Below are 12,779 nucleotides of genomic sequence, written 5' to 3'. Positions count from 1 at the left end.
TAGAAAGTACAACTCTACCCTACTTTTCCCCATCCAATTAGCACTGAACATTCCCCCACTATAACTACTGGGTATCAGCATGAGTTGGAATTTTAACAACTGAGCACTTGCAGCTCCATATGCCTTGCAAAGGCCAGACAATCAGTGACAGGAGTTTTGAGGTATTAGTTTGTTTGGTTGTCTTGGTTTCAGGTTTGGGGTTTTTTGGTTTTTTTGTTTGTGTTTGGTTTTGATTTTTAAAGAAGTCTTGTGTTTCCAAGGAACAAGGATCACTAAGTTACTCTCTTCAAGAAAAAAAGAGAAATTGTTTCCCAGTTGCTGTTTTACTGAAGTTTCCTAGAAGTGCCAAGAGCACCTTTCCATTATGCCTGGTCCTTTTTCTACCACCAATAAGCCTTTCAGGTAACCAACATCCACAGCATTACTATTCAGAAATCATGAAGGACTAGTATAAACAAATGCTTTAGCTACAGAATCTGCCTTTCACAATGGATTGCTATGCATAAAACTCTTACTACAACCCACAAGCAGCTAAGTTCAGTGGGGTTCTCTTACCTTTGTATGTACGAGGTTAGAGAACTACATTCTCCAAGACAACTTATGTTCTTTAACCATTTTCCTTTTCCTCTTATCTTTCCCATCCCCAACTCCAAGACACCTAATGAGACACTGTTGCATCTTCCAAAAATCAAGTAGTAATGAGATACAAGCAGAATCGGTGGGGCAAGTGACAAAAAAAAAATCAAGATCAACTAAAAACCAAACAGTTAAGATGCATCTATCACTTAGTTTTTTCTTCAAGCACCTATAAAACCCTACTGTACTTCACGAAAATCAGATATTACTTTAACTGGATGTCTTATAAAAGGAAACATGACAGCATTTCTATCACTACAGCCTACAGACCTCGTATTGCTACAACCACTCAGTAGAATCATGTATTATATGTATAATCAAACACCCAGTGTGATATTTTACAGAAATTTCAGGTGACTGGACTTCAACACAGATCCTATTAACTAAGCCAACTGAGTGAAATCATGCATCCAGGCTTAAAGCATGTAACATAGTCCAGTTATATAAATGACATTACTTCCTTAAAGTACTTGTTAATTTCTTCCAACTGTAAGTATTTTTTGTCTCATGTGTAATAACCTTCCTTTAATACAGGACATAATTAAACACATCTCAGAATTACCTTGTGACTTAAAAATATGAGTTAATCAAGTTAACAGTTTAGACCTAAAAGTGAACGGCCCAAGCAGTACTAATGAAAAAAATCAAGCATTGGCAGATATTATATCAGAAGAGTATTCCTCTGGATATCAGATTGCTGTGACTAAACTAAAGGAAAAATTTTTCTGACTGCAACCAAGCCACAACATTTATTAAGAACATTCTACCACTTACCAGCTTCACAGTTAGCTGGTCCAAACACGATTCTTCCTCTAACAGTTGTGTTAGTGCCAACACAGTAAGGCTCTTTTTAAAGTTTTGTACATCCAAAGTCACTATGTTTTCTGTTGCTTAAGTAACACGATAGATGACTACAGAAAATATATACAACTGTAATTACAGATGGGTACATTCCACTGTTACCATACAGTAACCATGTGTATGTATAAAAAGCAGGTATGTATTATTCAAAAAGCAAACTTCCTACCAAAAGCTAACTAATAGTCTAAGCTGGGCAGGAGCATTCAATTGATTTGGCTCTGAAGAACAGTACTTAAAAGGACAAATACAATTCTTAAAAATAATATAAAAAAGCTTTGTATGAATAATCAAAGCTCAGGAAAAATAAAATCTACAGGTGAACAGCTAAAAAAAAAAAAAAAAAAAAAACAACAAAACCAAAAAAATCAATCAGCTCACTCATACCAGAGTTTTGGTCACTAAAGATAAATATCTGCACAGGTTAGCCCCAGTCAGAGCCATCTTGTCTTCAAAGTGGCTGGTACCCAAATCCAAGAATACCAGATCTGCAGTTCACAGAACAGGCTGTGGCAGGGAGGGGTGAGGGAGCAATGGAGGAAACCAAACAACAAACTGGTGTTTCCTGAAGCAACAGCTGTTAACTATGCAAACCCTGCTTAACCAAACAAATTTAACATTTAAACAGGTGTGCAAACATTAGAAGAGACATCTCCTCTATACCTGCAACCTAATTTGTGTAAGTCAAGCTTCAAGCTATACCACTGGGCAAGTCAGGAGAAACAGTACCAAATCCTGTTAAACAAATGAGTTTGGATACACACGAGTACAGCTGAAAGAGTCTGGCCCCACTCTTTTTAGGCCAGCAAAGATTTTTCTCAAAGTAATCACTATATAATTTGGAAAAAGTTGGTGTCATTCACATACTTAAACCTACTACCATATTACTTAAGTATTACTTAGTTATTTTAATAACACTCAAATGAAAAGCAGTAAGAAGTGTACTGAGAACTCAGTAGTAGTTTTCCAGCATACTTCCTCCATTTTTTCATATGCCATTTTTGCACAATCACTTCCGCTGTTGCCATTTTCCCTGTGTCTCAAAAACATTTTCTAAAGTCAAGTTTTACTTTACTGAATAATCCCTGAAGAGGAAAAGTTTGTCAGTAATTGAAGCAGAGCAGTTATGTCCTTGAGACACATATGCGTGCTGGCAATGTGCAGCTGAATACAGCTCTGTATTTTTACAGTCAGCCATCTAAAGCACTTCCAACCCTTCCTCTAGAATGACAACTCTTGAGACGAACTTCACCTTCAGGATAATCATGATTAAGAAAACAGAACCTCCTTGAGACACATGTGGTTCCATTTCCAGGGGTGATAAGTACAGCAAACTTTTCCTAGGCAGTATTCACCCATAGCTACTCATACCACAGTTCACACACTTGAAATACTCTCCAGAGCTTAAGAATGAATACCACTTGGTGATGGTGATTTTAATACAATTTGCAGAAACACTTACTAAGAAAGCCTGGCACAGACATCTGAACCACAGCAAAGGGGCTGGGTAACTAAAGTGCATGTTACAGACTTGAACTCTTCCCTCACCAAACAGGCTTTGTTTCCATTAACACGTACAAAAGATCGGATGCCCTGTAACAGAGGAGGAAGAAAAAAACCAACCCAACACCCAGAAAATCCAAGATGATCTGCTAGAATTAAGAGCTCAAATACTGTCTTCAGTGCAATGGTGTGTGCATGCTAAGGTCCTGCCAGGCACATGATAATTAATAGAAAGTCTGACATCACCATCTGAGGTTCTGCTACACGTCTCAGAAGCAGTATGACACAAGCTACCTCCAGGCAGTCACCATTGCTGCAGGAGGCATAGCAGCAAGCTTTACACATTTCAAGTGATATTAACAGAAAAAACAACATTCAGTTACTACACTGAGTACAGAGAAAGCCCGTTCATAGGAACATCTCACCAACAAACAATGCTGCCACGCAGAATACTGAGGAGACTGCTCTAAATCCAAGTGCTATGATCAAAGCTCTTTACATGTGCCTGACAATGAAAGGTCACCTACCTCCTTGCCCATACAGATGATGCTGTATTTTCATAATGAAATTTGCTAAAGAGACATAAAAATCAACTGTTTACAAATTTCCCAAAGAAAATATCATGAAGGCTTATAAGAAGCAATTATGATATGCCTATGAAATGATTACTGGTTGACTAGAAATAAGGTCCTAAAAAAACAGTGTCAGTTTTTATAACAGGCAGCAATTTCTGCCTGAACCAATGCAGCCCCCAATTCAATTGAAGGGTTTTGTCAGATGAATCCTCAAGCCTATAGTTCTTACAGAGGAAGACTCCAGCCAGCAGGTTTCACTGCTCTGTTTATAGCCCGTACACTTCTATCAGCAAAGAAAAGGGTATGCGGTGCTTCAGTACTCCAGACAATTTCAGACAGACTCCGAGCTCAGGTCAGAACAGAGGAATGTGAAAGGAGCAAAACTTGCTCTAGCACAGTAGAAAGTGCAACTACTTGAATACTACAAGACATATTGCTTAAAGCTTGACAGAGCAAGACAAAGAACCAAGAGTTCTTTAGAGTACACATTAGAGTATCTGTCATCCAGCTCTGGAATGACCACTGTCCATAGACCAAGTGGACAGTGCCTGATTTGTTTCCATCTTTCCCTGCACTCCCCTACAGTTTCTCCATAATTGCTAAGACATCTTATCTATATAAGTTCATGTACTGTTGTGATGGGTTTATGTTGGCTGGACACCAAATGCCCACTAAGCCGCTCTATCACTCCCCTTCCCAGCTGGACAGAGGAGAGAGAATAAGATGGAAAACACTCATGGGTTAAGGTAAGGCAGTTTACTAAAGCAAAAGCAAAAGTTTGCATGTGCACAAGCAAAGAGGAAAATCACAAGGTTTATTCTATTCTTCCCATCAGCAGCAATGTCTGACCACCTCCTGGGAAGCAGGGCTTCAGCACGCATAGCAGCTTCTCGGGAGGCAGACGCTGCAAGCAATGAATGCCCCCCCTTCCTCCTCCTTTCCTTAGCTTTTATACCTGAGCTGACATCATACGGTATGGAATATCCCTTTGATTAGTTTGGGTCAGCTGGCCTACTTGTGTCCCCTCCCAGGATCTTGCCCTCGATGGGGGAAAAGCAAGGAATGTTGAGAGATGATGCTGGTGGCTATGCCAGCACTGCTCAGCAGTAGCCAAAATACTGGTGTGTTATCAACACCTTTCTAGGTAACAATGCAAAGCACAGCACTGTGACTACAATAACCAATGTAATTCATGTAACCCAAGTAAGTACTATTTCCACTAGAACAGCCTCCTACAGTAATGCTCATGGCAGTTTTAATATAGAGCAGGCACTACCATAACTGCTTACACTCAGTTTAACCTAGAAACCATGACTGCGTGGTCACATTTAATAGAAGCAGTAGCACTTTTGCTTCCAAATCCTGTACCCTGGAGGCTTTTCCTAAGGCATGCAAATAGAAAAGGCCTTTCCATTTATTCTCTAGTCATGAAATCCCTACAGGAATGGGACCAGATTCCTGGCTATTTTTCAGTAACAAATACATTAAAGGAAGACTGTTTAGAAACAGTACCAAAAGCTCTGAAGGCATGATACTATTTCAGCATACTTCTCAGGTCATCACTATAGAAATACACCCTTGCTTTTCAGTAGCCCTGCTGGCAAATAGAACTCAATAAAAATAGAGCTGACCAGAACAGTTAACCTCAAAATACTACTGTCTAATAAAGTCAGTTCAGTATCACATTTAGTTACTATGCAAACAGAAGATAGCCTTCACTGAAACACACAGCATCAATGTGTGAAGGTGACTGAAAAAAATATCAAACAAGTCACATAAGGTAGCTAGCTGACTAAAAGCTAGTGCTAACTTCAGGTTTTAAAGCCATTTTTTAAACACCACAACTTAAGCAGCTTTTATTTTAGTGACAAGCAGAGGGCTGGTAGAAGAGATTAATATTTAGTCAGTCCTGAGAAAAATGTGATTATCTTTACAATCCAGAGAAACTAAGTGGAATGCAGTTATTACAGTCCGTAAGCTCTATTTAGGTCCACTTAAGAGAATGTCTTGCTTTCCTACCTTTCTGTGCAGACCACTAGTAGTCAGTGAAGTCCGTAGCACAGACTCGACTAAGTGTGATTTATTATACTTGCCACCTCTAAGTCCTGAAACACACCTGCTTTGACTCCACCCTTATTCAAACCTCACAGACAATCACCAAAAACATTTAGTTTCTTCTTGTTCACCTGTTTCTCTGGACGGAGATCACCAACAGTGGAGGAATACGTAAAAAAAGCAGAGTCACAGGAGAAAAAACTCACTACTGAATACGGGTCAGTATTTAGTCAGTATTTAGTCAACAAATATGTGGGAAAACAGTTTTGTTTGTATGAAGTCAGACTCCATTTAAGTTTTGGCTTCAGAGTCTGAAAGTCACTTAAATGGTGACTTTATCTAAGAAGAGGAAGAAGGGTACTCAGTTTAAATCCCCTGCTGTGTTGCTGCTGCTGATTTATGAACTTTATCATGCCAAAAAAATCCAAAACAATTTCAAGAGAACAGAGAGCTCAGCGTGCAGCAGGTGGAAGGGCACTAGAACTCCCACATCTGAGGTTTTTTTCATCCAGACATTTCAAAATTCAACAATTTAACTGTCAAGGGGTTCAGGCCACAGATGTAGCCCACTAAGACCAAAAATGCAGCAACTTCAAATATATCGATACAATTCAGAAACACAACAGGTATACCATACCAATTACTTTTAGTGAGTTTTAATGGCTAAAAGAATTATTCTGTAGTTGTAGTCCAGACTTTTTCATTGTGACAGATTGCAGTATCAGCAACAGCTGCACTGCAGGAAACAAGTTTTTGCTTATTTACAAGAGTATGTAACATAATTTTTTTTTCAGTTAAGAACAGTATCTACCTAGAACTGAAAAGAGTTAGAGGATTATTTCAACACATGACTAGACTTGTACCATTCAGAATACAATAATACATCCCTTCTTTGAAGAATTTCAAAATGCTGTTCTGCAGTCAGGTAAGCAGTCTGTTCACATGACAACAGAAGAGATTTCCAAATGTAATACGAACACAGTAACACAAACAGCCAGGGCCTGAACTCTACCAAGAATAAATACAAGTGGGGGCAGTTTTACCTAAAGAGCACAGGTACATTTTAGTGCAAAATGAACACACTACACAAATACTAAGTGCACACTAAGTGCAAATAAATTCAGGTAGTGCAGACAAATGTGGACTAGCATCCACATTTTCAACCACAGATCATAGTGAATGCTACTCGGGTTACAAGGGTCAATACTAATTGGCTAGTGATACCAGCAGCTCGTATTTCAGCAGCAGGGACTCATTAAGCACAGTGAGAACCTCCCCACATATTCAAAAAGCATTAATGCCTCTGAATCACAAGTGGCTTCTACAGTACCTATTCAGAAGTCAATAAAGCAATGCACTTTTCTTCATTTAATGCAACACACGAAATAAAGGAAGAATATAGATTGTGTCTACAGTTTTGTCACAAGCAAGCTTTCTGCAGACATGGATGGGACAGTCTGGGATTACACATAAACAGAAGACTGTTCTATACAGGACTTGTGATGCTACTAGAAGTCTTGCTACAGTCTTCAGCGCTAAATTCCCCAGTGGAAGTGCTTCTGCTTTATGAGACAAGAAATTTTTTCTCACCTGTTTACTGGAGTCTTAAGATCCCATAAAATTTAAAAGTAAACATCAAAGGCTTTTTGATCATTACCCGTTTTAACAAAATTTAACTTTTGCCTGTATGGAAGAAAGTTTCTGAACTGAGAATTTTGAGGATATCAGAATGCAATTTTTGGGACCTCCCTAACAGATCAAGCCACCAAATTCTGTTTAGGTAAGAAGCTTTCAAACAAGACTTTTAGATTCAAGATCCACTAAAAACAAGTCAATTTTTGCCCTTCCTGACTGTTGCCCTGCCTCAACCTCTCACTCAAGTCACAAACTGAGGCTGGAGTCCTGATTCAGATGCAAATCAGATTTGCACCAGGATGCACTACCAGGCCTGGAGTAGAAGAATATCACCTAGAGCAACATTTACAAGAGCAACTCCAATGTACTTAGAAAATTCAGAGACGATTTCCAATGTTCTTAAAGTTATCTCAGCACACTTGTTCTTCCTGGATCAATAAACCAGAAGTCCAACTTCTTTTGCATCGGTATTAACATACGCAACAAGTGAGGGGCTCAAAACACTTAACCAGATTTTTACTGCATGCACTAGAATAAAGTTTCAGTACTGTTATACATTCAGCACAAGCCACTGACGTCAGAGTAGATTCCTGTATTACTACACAACATCCAGGAACTGTATTTACACGAAAGCAAAATTTATAGAGCATTCTCACTTTAAGTAAAATATCCAATCTTCACCAAATATACATTCGGAAAAGTATTCATGCCATTACTTCGGGGATCTCAGAAGTATTGACACAGCATTCAAGCCCCTATCATCACACCCCACCTGTACTCCTCTGGTTTTACAAGGCAGTAGGGAAGCTTGTTTCTGAACTTGTGGTGGGTTGACCTTGGCTTGACACTTGGTGCTCCGTGATCTATTCTATCACTCCTCTCCTCAGCAGGCCAAGTGGAAAAAATAAGATGAAAAAACTCATGTGTCAAGATAAAGGCAGTTTAATAAAGCAAAGGCAGAGGTCATTGCAAGAAACAAAGGACAACAAAAAACTTACTCCCTACTTTCCATCAGCAGGCAACGTCCAGCCACTTCCCAGGATGTAGGGCTTCAGTAAGCATAGGGATTGCTCCAGAACACAAGTGTCACAGTAAGTGGCACAGAGCTGTGTACAGAATGTCTGGGAATTTTCCCAACATAAATGTTTCATTTCTCACTGAACTTAAAGTACAGAAATGCTCTGATTAAACGGACACAAGTAAGTTATGTAAATTGAACATGTTAAAATAAGTACTAGTTACCTTTCATAAAAACAAACATACTTAATACCACAAGCACAGCTGCACTGGACCAAGCCATTACATTTGTTCAATTTTTTACATATTTCAAAGCTTCTAAAATGCTTCAGCTGAAAACAGAACATAAGTTACTTTTTATTAAAAGGTCTAAAGAGTAACACATATACAGAGTTTTTCCAAACTGAACACAGCAGGGTTGAAAGCTTCTGATGCAGGCAGAAAAGGTGTTCCTACAGAAGGGAGAAGTGCTGCTGCAGTATAATAAAGAACACTGACAGCCATATACATGTGCATGTCAGTGGCCAAGCTAAATCCAGCCTACAACACACAGCACTATGTTTTGAAGTAGACCGTGACAAAGTTCCAAGAACACAAAAAGAATTAGTCATTTCTCTACAAGTCCTCATAATCTCATTTATGCCAGAAAACCTGGGTAAGAGAAAAGGCTTCTTCCTTCTACATCCTCACACTTCGAGACTTCTGGAAGTGTTAATGCCATCTTGCCATCCACTTAATTTCTGCAATATCACCATATACTATTTAGAAGTGGTATTAGGGAATTATCCATATTTCTTGTCCAAAATTAAAACATATTGGTACTTATCACTTTGTCTTTTTACTCCCACAAACACTGGAATTCACTTTTAGCAGTGCGTCTCTACCCAAAAGTTCAGAAGCTCAAGATGTTCTAAACATCTTACACAAAAAGCCACATCACTAACCTACCTTACTTCACAGTCTGCACCTCCATGGCTTTCTGTATTTTGCTTTGTTTTAAGCAAGCTATTTCACACTACCCTTTATTTGGAAAACTTTCTGTGAAAGCTCACAAATTCCCACTGTTATTCAGAGAATACAAGATGACTACCAAAAATATGACAGTCATAACTCACATGATTTAAAACAAGCTGTTTTATCCTCTTCTTCACTTTAATTTACCACAAGCCTTCACACAGAGGTGTTTACCTGCTTACACAGCACCTTGCTCTGTGGTACACTAATGCTTCCTATGGAGACGATACATCTGCAAATCCAACAGTCCAGAGAAATCCAGTGCTGAATGAGTTTCTGAAGCTGAACACAGTAAGAAAGTCTGAAGGCAATACAGAACTGCAGCTCCTCAAGAGCAACTCCAGAATACTTAGGTGAGTAAATAAACAACCATTCATACTCCACACAAGGCCCCCTTACTCAGATATTACCAGCTCAAGTCACCTTTGCCTTCAGTCCCACCGGGCTGAGGAAGAAAGCTAATCCAGAGGATGGAAGGAGCACAGCAATGCCTGTCACTCTTTCAGAAGTCAGAGATCAAAGCTTTCCTACTAAGTAGCAGCAAATTATTATAAAATTGACTTGATTTCCAAGTGACTCTAAGGAGCTAAGATTCCTAATCAGGTAATGAAGACATGTCTACTTTGCCATTACAGTACCTGTATTTTGTCCTATCCCTCACACACAAATAGTCCTTATGACTCAAAATGCCTGCCATGAAGCAAAGATGCAAAAAGGTATTGAGAAGCTTGCACAGCTATCAGGGGATGGCTTCCAGACAGCAAGTAAGGCACAACTGATCTCTGGTAATAGCGCTGTCAGGAAGAAGTTCCTGGTAGCAGTCACATGCTACTTTTCCATAAGATTTAGCCAGATCAGAACAGAATCCCTTCTGGAAAACCTAAACTACAGATTCTGCCAACCCTCTATTCCCTGCTTTTCCCCTCTCTAAGTCAGGAAAAGCACAAGTAGTCTATCCACAAGAAACGGTCAAAGTAATTTCTGAATTAGTGAAGTGAAAATAAAGCAGTGAAAGAAAACGTTCAACATCCAGTATTGCTATCTATGCAGGATAAGGAAGACACTGAGAAAATCTATCATTTTAACTGCTCCTAAACCACAGGCTTTCCCAGAAGACTATACAGCAAGTCAAAGCTGATGAGAAAACTAAGTATAAACAAGTTGCTGTGCTGGTCAGAACACAAGCATCCAGAGAATATTCTTAGAATTATCCTTGATAATGCACACAATAGAACAGTTAATGGAAATCATCACTTCAGCAGGACATAAAATTTCTCTTTTCATAAAGGCACTCATTGTGTAAACTGTCCTATGAACAATAACCCAAACATCTGCACTAACAAACAGATGATAAATAACACTCCTCCTTATTCATGGCAGGAGCCATCTGTTCATCTAGCTAACCCAGCTAACCCCAGGCAAGTGTGGCGAGCACAGCCACCACAACTTGCTCATGTTATACATCTTCATACTCCATGTTTCAGTGCATGTTATTTGTGTTTCCAAGCTGCAGTACCATGGCATTAACTATAAGTCTTAAACACACACACCTACAATGAAAGACTCCAAACACCAAAGAAAATTACCTCTGGTCTTCAGTTAAAGAACACAAGTGGACCACAGCCTCTTATGCATGGGGAGGCCAGACTGACTACAGAAACTACATTCTCATCCTCTTAGACATATTTTTCTTTTCTTTCTTGCTATTCTATACTATTTTTTTTAAGCTTAGTCTACTTTTCTTTCAACTGAATGCAACTTTTTAAGAGAACACTTTATGGAGTTTACACAGTGGATTCTATCCAAAACTTCCACTAAATTTCCACGGCTTAGCCCTTGCATACAGGAATACTTGAGCAGTTCCTGTTATTCCGAAATTCAATGGCTTTCCTTAACTGTAGATCTTTTCATGCATCTTACCCACGCAGCTCCATCAGCTCTCTACTCTCACTACCGTTAACTCCAGCACCTCACTCCCTTGCTGCCGCTGGATTCCCTCGTGCGGTGGCAAGACCCTGGTGCCCCCCGCACCAAACAAACCCGCCTGCTTCGGCAGAGACACATTTTACTGTGCCGAAACCTGGTGTGGGCAGGGTCGGGAGGAGAGGGAGAGGGACCAGAGCCCTCCCTGCCCACGGCTGCGGGGTGTGCGGGTTGCCGCCTGGAAAGGGAGAAGCGGGGACCGCTCCGTACCTGACCCAGTTGTCGCGGAACTTGCTCTGCTGGGGCTGGTTCAAGTAAATGGTGCGGGCTGGTGCCTCGTCCAGATCCGCCGCGGACGTGGCTCCGGACATCTCATCATCCGCCTTCTTATAGCCCGATGTTGAACAGACCGGTCCTGCGGGGAGAGCGCGGAGAGGAGGCGGTCAGCGAGGAGCCGCACCTACCGGGGCCGGGCCGGCAGCTCTCGAGGCGGGGGCCGCGGCCGGTGGGGCCGCACGGCGCCGCGGGGAAGGGCCGCGGGTGGGCGGTGAGCGGCGGCGAGCGCGCCCTGCCCGGTGTTTACCACGGCGGCGGCTGGTAAATAATGGCCGGGCAGGGAGGGGGCGCGTGGCCACCGCAGGGAGCTGGCGGCGGGGACAGCCCGGGGCCCGCGCCCCCCGCCCCGCGGGGATGGGCCGCGCCCCGCCCCGGCAGCACCGCCCCCGCGCCCGCCTGGGCCAGTGCCAGCCCCTCTCCCGCCGGGAGTCGGCGGGTGGCGTTCCCGCGGCCGGTATCCCCCGCCTTCCAGCCTTGTAGGCTCCGGCGAAGGGAAGCGGGGGAGGAGGGCGGCCAGCACCCACCGCACCGCCGCGGGGCTCCCGGTCCGTTCCGCTCCTTGGCGCTGCCTGCCCGCGGGCAGCGCATCCCGGGCGGCCGAGCCCGGAACCGCGCTCAGAGAGCGGCGCATCATCCCCGCCAGACCTCGCCCAGGCCCCCGCGGCGGGACCGAGCGGCCTTCTGCTCGCACCGTACGGGGTGGCCACGGCCGGGTCTGGCGTGGGAGTCCGTACTCAAAGACAAGACTCAGTTTTAGACTGAAATGAGAAAAAGACTGTATTGCTTTACACTTACAGTTTCAAAGCTTCGACTTGAGGCTTCTTCAGCTTATTTTCATCTCCAGCTGTTCTGGAGTGAATTGAGTTGTATAAGCATTGTTTAGCTTTGCATTACAGGAATGGGAAAACATGAGGGAAAGGAGCCAGCTATTTCCTCTGTCAAGACTCAAAACATTAGCAACGTTGTGAAGACAGGTTTATTGCTTTCCCCTTCCATTCTAAGCCACGGAGATAGTCTGACTTACTTGAGCTGTAAATATATTAGATAAGAACATCAGTTTATTCAATAAGCCATAGATTTACAAGTTAGCAGAGGTGGCTCTAGAGAAGAGTAGGACTACTCGTTTTGTAATAATCTATTAGAGGTGTTATGTTAGGCTTATTTGAAAAATTCATTCAAAGGTTAACATTTAGAAGCAACTGCTGTAAAGCCAAATCTATTTCTGAT

General features: G+C 41.8%; 1 protein-coding gene across 5 annotated transcripts in view; it reads right to left on the bottom strand.

Moving 5' to 3' along the window:
• The window catches only part of ATP8A2 (ATPase phospholipid transporting 8A2), a 318,786-nt gene that overhangs the window by 274,393 nt on the left and 31,614 nt on the right, over window positions 1-12,779 (bottom strand). For 2 of the 5 annotated variants that reach the window (XM_032678118.1, XM_032678117.1), the window contains one exon: window positions 11,487-11,631. In XM_032678118.1, coding sequence (XP_032534009.1) covers window positions 11,487-11,631 — 145 coding nt within the window. Of the gene's footprint in view, window positions 1-11,486; window positions 11,632-11,799; window positions 11,908-12,076; window positions 12,183-12,347; window positions 12,366-12,779 lie in introns of those variants that run through there. The other 3 variants (XM_032678121.1, XM_032678119.1, XM_032678120.1) reach the window with 3 other exon arrangements.

Source organism: Chiroxiphia lanceolata, chromosome 2 (assembly GCF_009829145.1).
Source record: "Chiroxiphia lanceolata isolate bChiLan1 chromosome 2, bChiLan1.pri, whole genome shotgun sequence".
NCBI lineage: Eukaryota > Metazoa > Chordata > Aves > Passeriformes > Pipridae > Chiroxiphia > Chiroxiphia lanceolata.
The sequence above is the reverse complement of the archived record's forward strand: the minus strand, read 5'-3'. Positions and strand labels throughout refer to the sequence as shown.